The sequence below is a fragment of the Pseudopipra pipra genome, chromosome 28 (assembly GCF_036250125.1).
Source record: "Pseudopipra pipra isolate bDixPip1 chromosome 28, bDixPip1.hap1, whole genome shotgun sequence".
Classification (NCBI taxonomy): Eukaryota; Metazoa; Chordata; class Aves; order Passeriformes; family Pipridae; genus Pseudopipra; species Pseudopipra pipra.
Window position 1 is genome coordinate 233,026 of NC_087576.1, and position 18,881 is coordinate 251,906.

Below are 18,881 nucleotides of genomic sequence, written 5' to 3' on the forward strand. Positions count from 1 at the left end.
TTTATTTTTTTAATTTTATTTTTATTTTCTATATTTGTATTATTTAGTCTTTATTGTATTTTTTTCTTTCATTTATTTTTTCTCTTTTATTTTCCTCTGGATTAGGCGGGCGAGGGAACACCTCTGAAGGGGGGGGGATGTCTCCCTGTCTCACATCGCTGTCTTCCTCTCGATTTAAACCCTTTAAACGCCGCTAAAGGGGGTGCGTGTGTCCCTCAATTTGATCCTTCATAAAGAAAGAAGGGTCTCGGCTCAAGTTAAAGCCGAAAAAGGTGTAAAAGGGGGAGTTCGGCCCAGTGTAAGGCGCTCCGGGCCGGGCCGGCAGTGACGACACGGCCGGAAGCGCCTCCCTGAGGCGGCTCCGCGGAGCTCCCGGAGCTGCGGCCGCGAGGGCCGAGACCGTCCCGGTCCCGGTCCCGATCCCCATCCCGATCCGAACCCGATCCCGAACCCCATCCCGATCCCGAACCCCATCTCCGTCCCCTCGGGCCGCTCCCGGTGCCGGCCATGAGCAAGCGGAAAGCCCCCCAGGAGAGCCCCAACGAGGGCATCACCGACTTCCTCATGGGTGGGTGCCGCCTGCCCGCCCGGCGTGTGTGGGGGGGTGTGGGTTGGTGTGTGTTGGTCTGTGTGTGTCTATGTGGGTGTTAGGGTGTGTGTCTGTGTGTCTGTCTGTGTCTGTGTGTGCGTGTGTCTGTGCGTAGGGGGGTGTGTGTGTGTCTGTGGGTGGGTGGGTTGGGGTATGTGTGTCTGTGTGTGCGTGTGTGTGGGTGTGGGTTGGGATATGTATGTCTGTGTGTTGGTGTGTCTGTGTGTTGGTATGTCTGCGTGTGTGTGGGTAGGTTGGTGTGTGTGGGTGTGCGTGTGTCTGTGTAGGTGTGGATGGGTTGGGGTATGTGTGTCTGTGTGTTGGTGTGTGTGTCTGTGTGTCTGTATGTAGTGTGGGTGGGTTGGGGTATGTGTGTCTGTGTGTGTCTGTGTGTCTGTATGTAGGTGTGGGTGGGTTGGGGTATGTGTGTCTGTGTGTCTGTATGTAGTGTGGGTGGGTTGGTGTATGTGTGTCTGTCTATGTCTGTGTCTGTGTGTCTGTATGTAGTGTGGGTGGGTTGGTGTATGTGTGTCTGTCTATGTCTGTGTCTGTGTGTCTGTATGTAGTGTGGGTGGGTTGGTGTCTGTGTGTCTGTGTGTTGGTGTGTCTGTGTGTGTGTGGGGTGTGTGTAGGGGGTGTGTGTGTCCGTGTCCGGGCTCTCACCACTCTCCTCCCGCAGAACTGGCCAACTACGAGCGCAACGTGAACCGGGCCATCCACAAGTACAACGCCTACAGGTACAGCCCCCCCGGCCCCGCCGCGGCCCCCGCGCCCCCCGGCCCGGGCACTGACCGGCACTCTCCGCAGGAAGGCGGCCTCGGTGATCGCCCGCTACCCCAGCAAGATCCGCAGCGGCGCCGAGGCCAAGAAGCTGGTAGGGATTTTGGTGCCCTCGGGGGCGGGGTGGCCGCTGTGGGGGTTTCACAGAATCCCAGGATTGGAAAAGATCTCTGAGATCACCGAGTCGAACCTGTAACTCCCGCCAGGGAGTTGTGTTATAGCCTGGAATTCCTGTGCTCCTTTGTGGTCCCGTATTTTGTCGTGGTCTTGGGAGGCCCATAGTTCTTTCTGGGACTCTAAATTCTAGGGAGCTTTCTTTTCTTCCCAAATATAATGACTTTAAGTGATTTTTGAAGGTAACTTGTTTGTCCTCGCCCCCCAATATTTAGGATGGAGTAGGTGCTAAGATTGCCGAGAAGATAGATGAGTTCTTATCCACTGGAAAACTACGCAAACTGGAAAAGGTGGGTTTCTTTCCCTTGTGCTCTGTTTCTCAATAGTTGCTTTCCTTTGGAACTTGCAAAGTAGCCTGCTTGCTTTGCACAGTTTCTGTTCTTGTCCCTGGAGAGATTGAGGTCAGTCTTAAGAATGGTGAACATAGGGTGTATGGTAAGTAGAAATTTGTGGTGAGCCTCCCAAGCAGAGTCTGACTAAGCTGTTTTATCTTCTCAGAGGGTTTTTTGTTTATTGCAAAAGGAGTAAAGGAGGAATTGGCTTGTGTTGTTTTGTTTTCGTAGATTCGACAAGATGATACAAGTGCTTCTATCAATTTCCTGACACGAGTTACTGGCATTGGGTAACAATTGTTTTGTTTTGTTTAGAACCCTTGAGGCTGAGGGTGGGTAATGCAATCGTTCTCAATTCTGAGAAAAACTGTGCACAAAGGTTGAGGGTATACTGGGATTTGAGAATGCCTTTGAGGAATTGAGATGGGACACAGAAGGAGAAGGTTGGGTGTTGTCCTGTCTCAGGACAGTGGAAGTTGCCTCTCTTGAGGCTGCAGCTGAAAGCATGCACTGAAAATGCCCAATGCTGAGAAGAGGGTAAGTGTCACAAGTGCCCTCAGCCTCGGCCTTTAAGGACCCAGCCAGTTACAGTGCACTGGGATGTCCTGTTCAGTGTTGTAAGATTCTTGCTGTTCCTGATGCCAGACTGCCTTGTCTCTTTGCAGTCCTGCTGCTGCCAGGAAGTTTGTCGAGGAAGGAATTAAGACTTTAGAAGGTAAGTGTAGATTTGGGGCCTCAGTTCACTGATTTGTCATTGTTTTTCTGTCGTGCTGCCTCTCCCAAAGGGTTCTGTGATAGCAAATGTGCCCGAGGCTGTGAGGAAGGTGTGGAAGGTGCTGAAGTTAGTACAGAGGCTTAAGGCATTATATACATATCCAAAATAAAGTCCTTGCAGGTTATGTGGAAGATATCAAGGATTTGGGCTCTTCAGTGTCCTGCTAAGTCTTTATTGGGAAGTGCTCTGTGCATTTGTGGTCATCCTGTCAGCTGCTGCACAGTCAGTTTAACACTCCTTCCCTTGAGCTTGTTGTGTTCTCCTCACATATTCTTTGTGTGCATCATTTTTGCACTGCTGAAAACTTACTGTAATATTTTGAGTCCTAAGGTAACTCTTTTTTTTTTTTTTTTCCTTAATTGTTCTAGATCTCAGGAAAAATGAGCACAAGCTGACCCACCACCAGCGAATTGGACTGAAGTAAGCTTCCTTGGCTTTTCTAATGGCTCCTCCAGACACCAGGATGGAATGGATGATATACTACTCCCACCTCACAGCAGCTCTTCATGTGCAGTGGAAATAATGAAACCATCTTCTAAGCATTGTCAGACTTGCAGTTCTGAGGTTTTACTCTCCCCTTGGTGGGAGTTGGGAGCTTTCTGTGATGTGACAGTACCACAAGTTGTATTCTTTCCTCTGATACACATTTAATTGACTGAAAATTTAAGATGCTACCTCTGGCACTCTTTTAGATACTTTTATTTTTATATATGCAGATATTTTGAAGATTTTGAGAAAAGAATCCCAAGGGAAGAAATGCTGCAAATGCAGGTAAGAATGTCTTTGTTGAGGATGTGAGGTGCTGATGGCCAGTGAATGACTGACACCTCCCAACACACATCTTTCCTTTTTACACAGGAAATTGTGCTGAAAGAGGTAAAGAAGCTGGACCCAAACTATATTGCTACGGTCTGTGGCAGTTTTAGACGAGGTTGGTACTCTCTGATCTTGTTATGTTTATTTTGGGATAATAAGCAAGACCCTTTACTGTGTGTGAGAGTACAGCAGGAAATTCTGGGGCATTTTCTGAGGTGTGGGGGATAGAAACTTTTTGGTGGAAGAACAAGGTTCTCTTTTTTTTTTTTACAAATGTTCTTGAACAGTGACTCTACCAGAAAAACACGTTTATAGGAAAAGGTTAGATGGAATTTCACCAATGTCAGTGCACTCTGTCATGCACAGAGGGGTTTTTCTGTGCTTCTCCCTCGCCCAGGTGCAGAGTCAAGTGGTGATATGGATGTTCTCCTGACCCATCCGAGCTTCACATCCCAGTCCTCCAAACAGGTGTGTTTGCAGCTGCTGTGAGTCAGTGCTGGGCTTTCCTTCCACCAGGGTGTGTTTAAATTCAGAAGAGATGTAGTCTCAGACTTGTACTGCAGCTTTTTGCATCTTCTCATTACTGTAATTTTAATCTCCTCTCTTGGATCACCATGTTTAATTTGAGGAGTTATAGTCACTTACATTTTTTCCCCCAGGGTCAAATCTCGTGTAGAATAGTACATATATTTATGGTGATGTCCTGTACTTATGTGAGCCACCATCTAGTATAAATAGGTAAGATATTCTCTTTACCTGTGAACTGATTTCTGTTGTGTTGTCATTGTTCCTAGTCAAAACTTCTGCATCAAGTTGTGGAACAACTGGAAAAAGTCCACTTTGTCACAGATATGCTGTCTAAAGGTGACACCAAATTCATGGTAAGGGCTTCTTTGGTGGGGAGGGATGTTGTGGTGGGATTACCTTTCCTGACAGAAGCTGGGATACATACAAGATACATTCTTTGGACTGCTGGAATTGTGATTTTATTTTATTTTATTTTTAATTCTCCCCCTTGCCTCCCATAAAAACTTCCTACAGTTAGCTCTTAGGGAATCTCTTACATAAGATCTCAGTAAGTATACAGATATTTCTGTAGCTCTGACACCCTGCACCACAGCAGGTCAGTTGTGTCTCTGGTTTGGTGGTATTTCCCCAGAATTCAGCACAACCTCCCTCCTTCAGCAGCACCAGTGACCCCTTTCCTAACTCTGTCCTCGAGACCTTGGTAACAGTTGTCTGTGCTCTCGGACCTCTGTTCCCCTGATTTTGTCCAATACACAACACACTTTGGTCTCCTTTTTTTTGTGAGTTTTGCTGCAGAACAGATTTAATGGGTAAGATGCCAGACTCAGGATATAATAGGGACTGTGTTGGATGCCTAAAGCAAGAAGTGAATTACAGGAACATTAGTTTTCTTAGATCCCTTGCTCACAACGCAGCTTTTCCTTTTCTTTTTTAACTTAAATATTGCATGAAGATTAAAAAGCAGTTTGAACTGAAAAGAGGCAGAGGATTTCTCAAGAAAAAACTTCCTTTACCCCCCCAGTTTCTAATGATTTACTGTACTCAGATATCCAGCTGTTCCAGTGAAATATTTAATCACTTCAGCTGGAATTTAACTTTGCTTTCCAGATAACTGAGGATTGTTTAGAGGGTTTTTAAGGGTGGAGTGGTAAAGATTGATCTCAAATCTGTTTAGTTTCATTTGGATTTCTTGCTTGCCTTACTTCCTCCCAGGGTGTCTGTCAGCTGCCAGCGAAAGAAGATGGCACAGCCTATCCCCACAGGAGAATTGATATCAGGTAATGCACCCAAAAAACCCCAGCCAGACCCCCAGTGCAGCTGTCTGCTGCAGAGCAGGCATTTACATCCACTTCTGCAGTCAGATCTCTCCTTCCATTGGCAGAACATGGCATTTACTGGGTTTCTAATTCCTTTGCACTGAGGAAGCCACTGTACAACTGCCAGTATCTCCAACAGGTTATTAGCAATAATGCTGTATTTTAAATCATGACATTCTATCCAGGTTCAGAATTGTGTCCTGTTTTACCATCCTGCTTTGACATTAATTCTTGGCAGGAGTGCAAGCACCATAACCAGGTAGTGGCTGAACACCAGTAACTTCTGGGTCAGGTAGATGTGCTGAACCTTTCTTTGATATTTAGTTCATTTCATTCTTGCATCTGGCTTGGGGAAAATCAAATGTACAGAGTTGCAGGATGTGTGGACATAAACAGAAAGCAGACCCACAGCAGTGTCTGAAGGGCTGAATTTCAAGTGGCTTGTAGCTTTTTTGTTATATATTTGCTCTGTCTGCACTTCTGCTTTTTCCTCCAGGCTTATCCCCAAGGATCAGTATTACTGTGGTGTGCTGTACTTCACAGGGAGTGATATATTCAACAAGAACATGAGAGCTCATGCCCTGGAGATGGGCTTCACCATCAATGAGTACACCATCCGTCGCTTGGGTGTCACTGGTCAGTCTGGGGCTCTGCACAGTGTTCCTCTGCTCACATGCTGGGTGTCATCTTCTCTGGGTGGTTTGCAAACAGCTCTGATAAACACTGTTTTTACAGTGTCCTTTTTGGTGTTGGGCACCATTACAGCAAGAAGAGGCAGCCTGCTTATGTACAGGCAGTGCTGTGGCACAGAGTTACCTCTTTGGGCTGCCTAATCTTCTTAAAGTCTTACTGGTGTAAAGATTGTTTTTTCTGTGTCAAGCACAGCACATAAGGGGTTTCCCACTCTTTTCACAGGATATGCCACGTCCTTCAGTTGTTTTGCTTTGGAGGGGAGGTGACTATACACACATGCACATGACTATAAATGTATTTAACTGCACAACCACGTGGCCCAAAGTTCATTCATTACCTTATTTCCTTTGACACTAATAGGAATAATCACCTACACACTGTATGAAAAGGCCAGGGGAGCAGTGAGGGTTGTTCTGGGTGGTTTTTTAAGTCTGCTTTACTTACAGCAGTTTTGTCTTCATCTTGCAATGCACTTGGCTTGTCTGGGTGGCACAGACCATCCCCCTTTCAAACAGCATCTGTAATTCACCTGCAGGAGTTGCTGGAGAGGCCCTGCCCGTGGAATGTGAAGAAGACATCTTTGACTACATCCAGTGGAAGTACCGGGAGCCAAAGGACCGCAGTGAATAATTGTCTGGGTAGCCTGGAGAGATGTTTCACAGCTTCTTATGAAGTGCATAGAATTACTTTGGTTGTTACTGCAAAAACTGTGTGTTACTGATGTTTAAAGCAAGTCCATGGCACTAGTACAGAACGTGTAGTGAAGATCAAATCCTGCAAGATGTCATGGAATAGTTTGGGTTGGAAGGGACCTTTAAGTGTCTTCTAGTCCAGCCCCCCTGCAATGAGCAGGGACATCTCCAACTAAATCAGGTTTCTTAGAGCCCAGTCCAGTCTGACCTTGAACGTTTCCAGGGTTGGGGCATCCAGCTCCTCTCTTTGTATCTTGTGTACATGTAGCCACAGAATGAGAAAGCGAGCTGTGTCCTGCAGTACTCCTGAAGAATACCATTTTCACTGCTATTTATATCTCCTTATCTCTGGGCTAAGCGTCTTGAAGCTCCTGATGAGCAGTTTCCCTCTAAACCCGTTCAGTGTGGGCTGTACTCTGCTGTCACCATTCTCCTGCTGCCTGGGACTGGGTTTTGTTACCAGGGGGGTTGTAGTCCTGTCCACTGCAGTGCTCTGTACTTTGTTCACTTTGTTCAGCTTGCTCTGAGGAATCGATGCATTTCCACCACTCCTGTAGATTCAGTCTGCCCTTTTTTATGTGCAAACCTGTCAGATCTTATTTTATGCCTCCTCTCTAATTGTTGGGGAAGGTAAGGACTGGTTTGGATATGAGAGGAGGTCTCATCAAGAATGCATTGCTAGCTGTATTTGGGACAAAGATTCTTTATTGTCAGACTACTTAACCTGACCTGAATCATAAAACAAAGATGGATGTAATACTATTTCTTATTTTTATCTGACTTAAGCTTACAGAACAACTACATTTTTACTTGTTCTTATACAATGAGTGTTGATCAGTCTTAGTAATGGAGATTATAGGCTGGTTCTCCTGATTATATCTTTTTTTTCTTCTGTTATTCATATTGGGAGTTTTAATAATTTTTTTGTGAATGTTCCCCAACAGTAATGCATGCAGTGGTAGGTAAGGTAACTAGAAGTTAACTTGGTGCTATGTGAAGTCTTCTGATGCCTCATAGTAAAAATATATATATATATTTAGTATTCAATGATCAGTGGGAATAAACAAATTGAATATTCCATCATGAATGTGCAATCCGGTTTTGTTATTATTTATTAGCTACAATTTTAAGAGATCAGGAAGCAGTAGCACAGGTTTCCCGTGCTGACAGGTGTTTTCTGGGCAGCACACAGCATTACACTGATGCCTTCTCCATCCTCTTCCACAGGCAGCCCAGCTTTGTCCGGGGCCTCGAGGCAGAACTCGCTGGCTTTGCAGTCCCTCTCTGTAACGCTGTGAATTCTTCTATGTGCAAAAAAAACCACAAAAGGCTTGTTCAGAGTGCTTGCTTGTTTGTTTTCCTTGAACTACGTATACAGTGTACCCTTCTTTTTCGTCTTCTCTCCCTGCACTCCCCACTTCACTGGCTCTCCTGTGGGCTTTACTGGACTGCAGGTCCCCGGTGCTCGGCTGTGAGCCCTGGGCAGAGCTGTGAGGGGAGAGCTGTGAGCCCTGGGCAGGCTGTGAGCCCTGGGCAGAGCTGTGAGGGGAGAGCTGTGAGCCCTGGGCAGGCTGTGAGGGGCAGAGCTGTGAGGGGAGAGCTGTGAGCCCTGGGCAGGCTGTGAGCGCTGGGCAGAGCTGTGAGGGGAGAGCTGTGAGCCCTGGGCAGGCTGTGAGGGGCAGAGCTGTGAGGGGAGAGCTGTGAGCCCTGGGCAGGCTGTGAGCCCTGGGCAGGCTGTGAGGGGCAGAGCTGTGCTCCTGTGGGCACACAGACCCCGCTGCTGTGCCCGCTGGCACTGGGCCTTGTCAGCAGCACTGGCCGCACCGTCCTGGCAGGGTTTGCCAAGGACTTGCTTCAGTTCGGCTCCTTCCTCCACCTCAGGGCCGCGGTGGCCCTTCCTGAGGGCTTTGCTGAGCAGCCGTTCAGGAATCACAGAACCACGGGATCACTGAGGCTGGAAACGACCTCTGAGCTCACCGAGTCCATCCAGCCTGTGACCCGAGAGCCCCCTGTCACCCAGCCCAGGTCCCGAGCGGGGAGGGGTTGGTGAGGGGTTGGTGAGGGGACCCTCAGCCCCCGCTCGGGGCCGCGCTCGGGGCCGCGCTCCCGCGGAGGGAGGGCGGGCGGGCGCGCGCGGGGCAGGGCCGGGGCCGGGGCGCGTGCGCAGCGGGGGCCCCGCGCATGCGCAGGGGGGGGCGCCGAGAGCCGCACCGGAGGCAGCGCGGGCGGCAGGTACCGGCGGGGCCGGGCCGGGACCGGGGCCGGGACCGGGGCCGGGCACGGGGCGAGGGCGGGCCGCGTCCCGCGGCGCTGTCCGGCCGGGCCCGGCGGTGTCCTGCGGGCCTCCCCGGGGCCTCCCCGGGCGTCCCCCGAGTCACCTTGCGGAGGGGCCGCGGGCCGCTCGCTCAGCGCCCTCAGCCCCGCGGGCCGCCCGGGGCGGGCCCGTCCCTGCGGCCCGGGCGCGGGGGTCCCGCCGGCGGTTGTCCCGGCCGGGAGGGCCGGGCCGGGGGCGCGGGCAGGGCCCGGAGCCGTTACCGGTTGCGTAACGAGGCAGCGGCGGGGCGGGGGCGGCGCTCGCGCCCCCGGGGCCGCCGCCGAAAGGTGCGTGAGGGCGGTCACGGGCCGGGCCCCGCCGCGCCCCTCGGAACCGGCGCGGCGGCCTGAGGGCGCTTCTGCCTCTTGTGCGCGGTACGGGCGTTTTACGGTTACTCCACAGCCTCTTGTGTTTCCTTGCCCGCCTCGCACCGCGTTTTGCGGGCCGCTGTCATCCCGTCTGGGTGATGGAGACCAGGGTTCAGAGCTGTGAAACCCTGAGCTCTGTTCCTCCGGACGATTTTTAGAGCTGTTTGTTATTAGCAAAGAATTTGTGTATTTCAGTATGAGTTAACGTCGAGAATCCCTTTTTTTTTTTTTTTAATACCGTTTAAATACTTGCATAAAACTTAACATACACATTTAAACACGTAGAATACAGAAAATGTAGCTATGTGCTGTAAAGAGACATGTTAGGGGAGTGAACAGGCTCACAATTTTCAAGATGTCTCAACAGCCTTATGAAAATGAAGTGTAAACTGAACAGATTGTCCCCCGAAAGGGTGAGATTTAGATGAAGCAGGTGCTGGACAGGATGGTAAAGTCCTCCTGTACTGGATGTGTTTTCAGTGAAGCTGGTGTGGAGAGCCCCAATGAAAGAGGCAGGGGGGTGACATGTTTTCAGAAGCTGGGGTAGGGGGGTTTCTGGTGTCGGGTGTTGCAGAGAAGAATATGAACAAATGCATCAGAAGTAGGAATGACAAAGAATTACCCTTGAAACCAAAAGGAAGGAACATCTCTGATAGCTTTTCTCTCCTGAAGCAGGTGTGCCTTCACAGTTATGCAAACTTAATCTAGAAGGGCAAGACTAATTTTCCAAGGGGAAGAGTTTTTCTACTCGTTTACTGTGGATTTTCTGATGCAAAATCCCTGAATTATGGTAACTAAAATGAATATATCATGTGAGCTGTAATATCACGTGCCTGTCCTTTTGAGTTTTGCCCTCCAAAGTGGTTGTACCAGGGACCCATACTAGAAAATGTAGGTTTTGCTGCTGTGTATGCACAGTGCAGAGATACAGATGGTTACTGGACAGTGCACAGAGATCTCTGTGTCTTACACATCTCTGAAAAAGCTTTCTAGGAAGTCACAAGTGCAGATGGAAGTGAGGGATTGCTCAGTGCTGACCTTGCTTTGCCCTCTGGGGTCCCTTTCAGAAAGGGTCCTGCCAGGAAAGCAGTGTTTGCTGGTTATCAGAACAGTGATAAGGCTCCCAGGAGCTCTTTCTGCAGTGGAAGAATGTGAGGCTGATGTTGGTGGGTGTAATAGCTGGGTTCAGAGTTCCCAAGTAATGGATTGGCTTTGGGAACTTCCTTGGATTGGAGCTTGTTTGTGACACAGCAACAGTGACACAAGGAGGACTTCTGACAGTTCCTTGTCAGTGAAGTACTGCTGGTCATAGATTTGTAAATGCTTTGGCTGTAGTTTGGATTTGATGCTGTTACACCCAAGATTCTTACAGCTCCCCATATGTTTCAGATCCAATGGCTGTACCACCGACGTACAGTGACTTGGGAAAGTCTGCCAGGGATGTGTTCAACAAGGGCTATGGTAAGTGAGATGATTGTGGTTTGATAACCTTTCCTGTTTTTTTCTTAGGCATCTTGAAAATGCCAATAGAAACATCAGTACCTCAGAGATCCCCTACTAGCTCGTGGTAGGAATTGGGCAGAGGCTTGGAGCACGTGGCACCTTCTGCATCTGAACTTTGGGCATGTGTCATGAAAATGCTGCAGTGGCAAAGAGTTAGAGGGGAGAGTTAGGAGTTTGACCTTAAGATGCACTCCAGAACAGTCTCTGGAAAATGCTCCACCCTTTCCCTTCCAGTTTTTGTTTTTGGAGGCATTAAATCAGTGCCAGTGATGTAGGCTGCCATAGGAGGCTGTATGTGGCAATAAGCAGGTTCCTGAGGTAGAGTGACCTTTCTGTTAATCAGAGCAGCTGACTGGTACAGCTAGAGAAGATATTGTCACAATATTTGCATTCGTCCCTTTTTGGGAACAGTACTAACAGTGTTGATGTTTTTAATCTGGTTTTGTGTGTGATAAAGATTGCATTTGTATCCCAAATCCATATGCTACATAAAACTAAAAAGCACTGTGGTCTGGTCTCTGCCACCCTGGAGTTCAGGCTTTGCTAAAATTCAGCTCAAGATCCCTGCTTTGGTCTCAGTTATTTGGGGCTTAGTGTACCCTACCTGTGGTACTTTGGGTGTGCTGTGTATTGTAAAACAGGCCCTGTGTGATGTTCTGCTTTCAGGATTTGGAATGGTCAAGTTGGAGTTGAAGACCAAGTCCACCAGTGGGGTGGTAAGTACTGGGGGCTCTCCACCTCACCAGCCTGGCAGTGGAGGGACAGAGCCCTGAGCTGGTTGGTGGCAGCAACCTGCTGGCAGGTGTTGCCTCCCTCTTTCATTTCTCCTTTTAAAACTTGTAGCTGACTCAGATGTTTCTGAGCTGACATGGCAGTGCTGCTTCTCCTGTGGCCTGCAAGAACTCTCATTCCTCCCTTTTCCCATTGATATGTCCCAGACAGGAGTTTCTTCACCTTATGTAGCTCTAATTTCTGCTTAGGAACACGTTTGAGTTTCCCTGCTGCTGTTGGTTTTCATAGGATTTTGAGTCTGGAAGGACTTTTATCCAAAAGGCCAAGTGGCACATAAGCACCACAGTTTAACTTAACTTCATTTTCACTCCTTTTCCCTATGGTTACACTTCAAGACTTAATTAAAACTAAACAGTCCTTCTGCAGTGCCTTTTATGTAGAATTTGAGGGCTTAATTAAACTTTAGCACTTCAAGCAACTAGAAAACGTTATGATGGAGAAGTGGAGCTTCCTCACGATTTCACAGGAGGCAAAACCAGGAATGGGCTTCATAATTTTGATCTTTACCAGAGGCATATGTTGTTTACTAAATAATATTTTTCTTACACTGACTCTCAGTTCTGTGCATGCTCCCACTTGATGCTGTTCTGATTGATGAGATGGTCCTGCTTTTCAGCCTACTTCATAAACATGTTTGCCTTAGCTCCCTCCTTCTCTTGCATTCTTATCATGCAAATGGGGTAAGTGCTTCCTTTAGTGCTGCTGTATTCTGGCCCAGTTATGCCTTTGATGGGTTACTGCATTGTGCTCCAGGAACATGTGCTCTCTACACCCTGTGCTCTCTACACTACATCTGCCTCCACTTACTGACATCTCTTGATATGCAGTTTTCCTGGCTGGAAGTTTTGATTCTCAAATAATGTGCAAATAGTTAATTTTGCTGTCTTTGGAGTGTGATGGAACATGAACGACTGTAGTAAGTTCTAAAATGGGCTTTTTCTTTTCCATGCAATTTTCATTGGATGTTTATCCAGCTGGTAAGAATAGTGACTGTTTTGGCATGTTGGCTCTTCATTGCTTTGTCTTCCTTGTCTTCTGTGGTGCATACTGTCACTTGTGAACCATTCCACTGGGTGTAGTCAGTCCTGTTATCATCCACCTTGTGCAATTTAACTGTGTCCAGAGCTCTAAATCTGCTTTGTCATCCACGTGTGTAAAGCCATTTGCAATCTTTGCCCAACAGTCCACAACAAGAACACTGTAAGAACAGCAGGGGGAAAACAGGATAGGTGTGGTATTGATAGACTTGTCTGTTGCTTCAGATTTTGTGCTTGTTGGTGTTTCTGCTGAGCATTCTGCTGCAGCAAAGTGGGTATTGGGGATGGAGCTGAGGTAGGGAACAGTGTGAGATCTAATTCCTGCATGGGTACTGATAGTACCTCTGGTGGTTATGGTACAGAAACGTTTGGGTGTTTTCTGTGGACACAGAAAACAACGACAGTGTCTGTTGGTTATAACTGTTGCAGAGATTGCAAGTGGTTTTGCCTGCTGAGTGCTTGGCACTGCTGAAGGTGCCACCATGAACTAGAAGGTCAGTGGGAAGCTGTGCTTGGCTGCTGACCCAGCTGGGTGTGACACGGAGCCAGAATGAGTCTGGTCTTTCAGCTACAAAGAATTCCAGAGATGCTCCTCCACGAGCTGCTCTGGGAGACACTCTGGTGACACGGGCAGAGACTGATGGCAGCAGATGTTGGCTTGTGCCTCCTGCTTCCAGAAGCAGCTCTAGTTCCTGACACCTGACAAAATGCTTTGGCTTTGGATCATGTGACAGTGCAGGTTCTTTGGCTTTGAGACAAGTGTTTACAACCTTCCCTTTGCTTGATCTGAGAAACAAGCCAAGCCTTTTGAATTGGTTACCTGCTCTAAGCTCAGGAGAGAGTTCCTTCTGAATTCTGAGGCAGGGTCGAGGTGTCTTTACTGACTGTGTGAAAGTGGCATTAGAACACTGGGTAGCAGTGATGTCTGAGGGACAGTCCCACACATCCTGACTGTCACATGTCCCTGTTAGCTGGCTCCATGTGTGGTACAGCTGCTGTGCTCTTGTAGTGCTGCATTAGCTTGAGTACCTGTCCCTCCCCTGCAGCGTCCCAGGCTGTGGGTGAGGGTGTTACCTGGCACTTCCAAACCATTTACTGACAGTCTTTGTGTCTCTGTACACTCTGCAAAGTCCAGAATTGTGAAAGTAATACACAGCATCCAGGAATAGTCCTGGAATGACAAGGATCTGGAAAGTCAGGGTTCCAAAGCTTGGATATATTGGAAATGGATACTGCCATCCCTTAAGCACTGTATTTTTCAGTATTTAAACTTCAAGAGAGACATAACTTGGAAATGTAATGACAGGTTATTTATCTTTTCTCAAGGAAAATATTTGAGAGGTGGGGATAACAAATGAGGGCTGTTCTCAGATGCTTCTTAAAACCTAATTCCACACCTTGCTTACTGCTGTGGCAATATTCCTACTCACTGCTTTATACTGGGTTGTGCATGAAACTCTTGAGTTATTCCAGGAGGAGAGATGTTTACTGAGACTTGAAGTCCCCTAAATAACAGGAAGCTCTGATGTTCCAGAACACACACAGAGCATGTTGCAGAACACACTGACCCTCAGTGAAGGATCACCTGGCAGAGACCTCAGGGTGCCGTGGGGGGCAGGTTACTTTCTGATACTGGGAAGAAGAAAAGGTCTCTGATTTTAAGGTGCTTTCCAAAGGGTGACTCAGCTTCAGAAGTGCAGTTACTGACTGAAGTAATGAGTGAGAAGTTGAGGGAGAAGGTACTGAAGTCATCCCCGTGGTATATGAAGAGTCTCAGTGACATCAGGATAAAGGGGAGGGGGAACCACAATTAGGTTGCAGTAGTCAGTGTGAAAAGCATCAGTTCTCCAGAAGACTTTCACTGCTGAAACATGGGAGAAAAAAATAATTACAATGAAGAAACACACAAGGTGTTTGCAGAAATGTGGGAAAAATACATTTTTTTCTTTTTGATATTCATCTGACACTGTAAGTTGGGTGTAGGATTGCTTTTCCTAGGGGAGAGTGGGTTTTCAGGAGCACACCTCAATAAAAGAAATACTCAGAACAGAGATGCCAAAAGCAGTAGCCTTTTGTGATGCAAAAATAATTATTTTAGGTGGGGATTGGGAAGAGGAGGAGGATTTTGAGGGTTCTGTCAAGAAGCCTGAGGGTAGCAGTCGTGAGTGCTGGACAAGTGGAAAAACTGAATGTAATTGAACCTCAAGAGTGCTGAAAGTCATATTATGCTCTTGCCAGGACTTCACTGCTACTGGTTCTTCCAACACGGACACGGGCAAGGCCTCGGGCAGTCTGGAGACCAAATACAAGATGAAAGAGCATGGGCTGACGTTCACCCAGAAGTGGAACACGGATAACACGTTGGGAACAGAAGTTGCTGTGGAGGATCAGGTAAGAGGAAGTAGATCCTTTGAAAACGTTTCTGCAGCTGGTGTGGGAAAGTCTGGAGCTGAGCAGGAAGCACTGGGGAGTGACAGCTGAACAGAACTAGCTGGAGTGCTGCAAGAAGTGATGTGTCCTGGCAGAACACACAGGCTGGGGGGGCAGGGTGCTGGATTCCAGCAGAATGATCCAGGGGGATGGAGTTCCTGGAGTTACAGCCCTGTGGAATTACTTGGCTGGTTGAATGAACCTAAGTGTTATCCATGAGCTGTGTGGAACTGTCACTGCTGCAGTCATGCAGGGAAAACAGAGGGCTCTCATCATTTTAAATGCTTTAATACACAGGGACTTAAGTTTGGCTGCCTTGAGATTGAATATATTTTGTAAGGTTGAAGAGAAAGATGAGCATTTGCAGCTTGGCACTGCTTACACGAAGGGTTGGTAGGGTACAGCACTCTCAAAACACACAGTTCTTTTTCAGATTAATAGGTTTATGCCTTTCACTTAATGCCTGAAGGTAATGGTGCCAAAGACAGTGAAAATTCTGTGGTGCCCTCTGCCCTGTATGGCCATTCATGTTTTACAGTGAACTCTGAAGATGCTGCAGGATGAGGGATTTAAACACATGGTTGTGTTTTGTTTTCTCTTTAGATAGGAAACAGAGTTCTAGTAGTGAGTGTAACAAACCATGTTTCAGCAGAATTCTGAGCAGGTGTCTTGGTTTTTCTTTGCAGTTGGCTGGAGGATTGAAGGTGGCTCTTGACACTACATTTGTACCGAACACAGGGTAAATATTAAATACCTGAATAACCACGTCCCACACCCCCCTGTGCACTGCCACGGGTAAAATGGCATTTTCTCTCTGCAGGAAGAAGAGTGCAAAGTTGAAGACCTCCTACAAAAGAGAATATATAAATGTAGGCTGCAACATAGACATTGACCTCGCTGGGCCGACCGTGTATGGCTGGGCAGTGCTGGGCTATGAGGGCTGGCTGGCTGGCTACCAGATGGCTTTTGATACAGCCAAGTATAAGCTTTCACAAAATAACTTTGCCTTGGGATATAAGTCAGGAGACTTTCAGCTGCACACTAATGTGTAAGTATTCTCTGAGCCTAGGAAAATATTACCAGAGGAGCCAAACTGTAGGAATAGTTGCATTAGTGGACTTAGGTCAAAGGCAGGTGGATGGAAGGGGATGCTAATTTGTTTCCAAATAATTTGTATTCAGTGTTTTCATTTTCAGGGCACCTTTCCAACTCTTGTCTGCCTTGATAGCTTGTCTGAGAGTAATTTGGGGGATTGTGTATGTAAGATAGTGACGTAGGGGCACTTTGGAAGTGTTAATTTGGAATTTAAATCTGTCAGCTTTTAACTTCTGTTCTGGCACTAGATAAAAGAGCCTTCAATTAAACCACTGTACCTTCTCCCCCTCCCCACCATTGGTGTCCCTCAGAAATGCCCAAGGTGAAGGAGAGAGGCTTCTGTTGTGCTTGAGTGTGTCCAGCTGTCACTGTAGCTGGATCTGAATGCCTGGGCATTCAGATCTCTGAGAGTCTGGAGATGGTGCATTTAAACAACTGCACTGCAGTAACATGTTCTCAGTCTCATCACTGCCAAAACTGAACTCTCCTGGATTTGTCCCTTCATGTGTTACCACAGGTTGGCTTGAGACAAGCAACCAGGTTATTGGGTGTATTTTTTCTGTCAGAGCCTCAAAATGTAGGTCTCAGCTGTTGGAAAGTCTTGTCTATGGTGATTGTGGGGAAGGGCTGACCTAAAGAGTTACTGAGCAAGGCAAGGCCTGACACACTTTGATCTGTTAACACAGGAATGATGGCACCGAGTTTGGTGGGTCTATTTATCAGAAGGTTAATAATAACGTTGAGACATCAGTCAACCTGGCATGGACTGCTGGCAGTAACAACACACGCTTTGGGATTGCTGCAAAGTACCAACTGGATGACAAGACCTCTCTTGTGGTAAGAACTTGGTTAAAGAAATGACTGTTTCAAGCTCCCACAAATACTGAAAATTTGTGTTATGAAGTAGTTGCTTTGACTAATTACTGAGTATAGTAGAGGTCAAACTGTGGCTTTTGTTGTGGTTCAAATTTAAATTGGGACCTCACAGGTTATACTTGTGAAATTAGGAAAAAAAATAAATCTAAACCGTAATTTTGTCCACAGTGAAACAGTCTGATTAGTGTGTTTGGAGCCCTGCAAGATGTGTGTCAAAAGGTACTGAAAGGCTGTAGTGTTTTAATTCTCTAATCCATAACATAAAACACTACTACAGTTACAGTGGTGGAGGTTCAGCCTTCTCCTGAGCTGACCCTCGAAAGTCAGCTGACACATGAAGTCAGTGCTGCTTCAGTTCTTAGTGTTAAAACAAGCATTTGTTTTGTTTCAAAACAAGACTCAGTTCCAGGACAATTCAGCCAGAATTAAAGATGAGAAATACTATTGTAAACAGCTCAAAACTTAGTAATGCAGAAAATGGGGTTTGCATATTCATGTATTTATTGCTCATTAAATGAAAAAAAAGTCACTCCTGAGTGATGTGAACAAGACAGGCTTCTTTGGCTCTGAGGGACTGCAGCAAGGAGCTCTTTAAAGGATATGAAGACACAGTGCTGGGGGCAGTGAAGAATGGGGTGGCATTTTATCTGGGCATAATGGGGCCACCATTTGAGGAAAAGATTGCTTGGGCTGGAAACTCTTGAGAAAAGACTGGAATGTGCTCCTAACAGAGGTTACTCTACAAGTAGCTGAAGAGAATTAATGCATAAGCCACCTTCTCAGGGCTGGGACAGTGCTGAATATTTATGCACAGTGTATAACTGCTGTGATTTCCCTGCAGGGCAAGGTGAACAATGCCAGCCTCATTGGACTCGGCTACACTCATGTCCTCCGACCCGGTACGTAAGTCCCACTGGCACAGCAAACAGTGTTGAGTGCTGCACTGGGGGGTATTTCCTGTCATCCTTAGAACAGAACAGAGGAACAGGTGAGCTCAGTTTTGCACAGTCACAGAAGGAAGGGGTATCTCACTGAGGAACTGGGGTACAGAGGCAGTGCTGAGCTCGGGTGCTGAGGGAGGGCACTGCCCAGGGCTCTCACAGTGGGGTGGCTCTCATGACTTGCTTTCACAGGTGTTAAACTGACCGTCTCAGGCTTGATTGATGGCAAGAATTTCAATGCTGGAGGTCACAAAGTTGGGCTGGGATTTGAGCTGGAAGCTTAACACAGCTGTAAGTAAAACAACTGGTGGTGCTCTGGAAGGTGAAGGAAAAGTATACCCAGTGTGTTTCGGCCTTAATATACTCTGAAATTTGAAGAAGTGTGAACTTTCTGCTCTTCCAAAGAACGACTTTAACCCACTGCTGAAGGTCCAGAGAGTGCCAGCACAACAGAGGAAGACACTTGAAGGCGTGCATGGAAGTTGTGATGTTTGTGCCACATTTCAGTTTCCTGTATTTTAAATCTGTTCCTAAAAAACAGAAGAAAATCCAACCTCTCCCCCTTATTGTATTGCATTTTGCATGTCCTGTACTCCACAGCCTTTTCCAAAAGGTGGTCGCTGTGCTGTAGTGGAAATTTGGGTTTACATCGGAATGAAATAAATTGGTCCCAGTCGGAACAGAGGGTTGCTGTGTCTTGACTCTTAGCCAGGTTCAGAAAACCTGTGTTCCACCTGGCTGTTCTTTTTTTTTCCTTTTGATGCAACTTTAAGCATGGCTAATAGATAACCTGCAAATGCTTTGTCACACTGTACCTGCACACTGAGCAT

The 18,881-nt window shown here is 47.2% G+C and overlaps 2 protein-coding genes and 1 long non-coding RNA gene across 4 annotated transcripts; 2 read left to right on the forward strand and 1 right to left on the reverse strand.

The window, feature by feature from the left end:
• The first annotated feature begins 349 nt into the window (after window positions 1-349).
• Window positions 350-7,782, forward strand: POLB (DNA polymerase beta). The gene is made up of 14 exons (XM_064637935.1): window positions 350-568; window positions 1,269-1,326; window positions 1,397-1,463; window positions 1,759-1,833; window positions 2,107-2,165; window positions 2,541-2,590; window positions 3,019-3,070; window positions 3,367-3,421; window positions 3,509-3,581; window positions 3,864-3,934; window positions 4,261-4,347; window positions 5,207-5,271; window positions 5,807-5,946; window positions 6,539-7,782. Exons 1-14 carry the CDS (start codon window positions 508-510, stop codon window positions 6,631-6,633), a joined length of 1,008 nt encoding a protein of 335 aa, XP_064494005.1. The 5' UTR covers window positions 350-507; the 3' UTR covers window positions 6,634-7,782.
• A 7-nt stretch (window positions 7,783-7,789) lies between these two features.
• On the reverse strand, window positions 7,790-9,396 carry LOC135403692 (uncharacterized). Its single transcript, XR_010425463.1, has 2 exons — window positions 9,074-9,396; window positions 7,790-7,999 (listed from the first exon to the last, which is right to left on the reverse strand). It is a non-coding gene; the product is annotated as an uncharacterized LOC135403692 (long non-coding RNA).
• Window positions 8,845-18,731, forward strand: VDAC3 (voltage dependent anion channel 3). 2 transcript variants are annotated; one of them, XM_064637938.1, is made up of 9 exons: window positions 8,845-8,927; window positions 10,767-10,838; window positions 11,547-11,596; window positions 14,948-15,100; window positions 15,826-15,878; window positions 15,960-16,187; window positions 16,921-17,071; window positions 17,952-18,009; window positions 18,244-18,731. In XM_064637938.1, the coding sequence occupies exons 2-9, from the start codon at window positions 10,772-10,774 to the stop codon at window positions 18,333-18,335; spliced, it is 852 nt and encodes a 283-aa protein (XP_064494008.1). In that variant the 5' UTR covers window positions 8,845-8,927; window positions 10,767-10,771; the 3' UTR covers window positions 18,336-18,731. The 2 variants fall into 2 exon arrangements, with proteins under 2 accessions (XP_064494008.1, XP_064494009.1); XM_064637939.1 differs by having other exon boundaries at window positions 8,873-8,927; window positions 11,547-12,649.
• The last annotated feature ends 150 nt before the right edge of the window (window positions 18,732-18,881 follow it).

Excerpts from the sequence above, each read along its gene's own strand:
- POLB (XM_064637935.1), top strand. The coding sequence starts at position 508 with ATGAGCAAGCGGAAAGCCCCCCAGGAGAGCCCCAACGAGGGCATCACC. Across the intron at positions 1,327-1,396 it reads CACAAGTACAACGCCTACAG|GAAGGCGGCCTCGGTGATCG; the intron begins GTACAGCCCCCC and ends CACTCTCCGCAG. Across the intron at positions 2,166-2,540 it reads ACACGAGTTACTGGCATTGG|TCCTGCTGCTGCCAGGAAGT; the intron begins GTAACAATTGTT and ends GTCTCTTTGCAG.
- VDAC3 (XM_064637938.1), top strand. The coding sequence starts at position 10,772 with ATGGCTGTACCACCGACGTACAGTGACTTGGGAAAGTCTGCCAGGGAT. Across the intron at positions 15,101-15,825 it reads AAGTTGCTGTGGAGGATCAG|TTGGCTGGAGGATTGAAGGT; the intron begins GTAAGAGGAAGT and ends TTTTCTTTGCAG. Across the intron at positions 16,188-16,920 it reads TTTCAGCTGCACACTAATGT|GAATGATGGCACCGAGTTTG; the intron begins GTAAGTATTCTC and ends CTGTTAACACAG.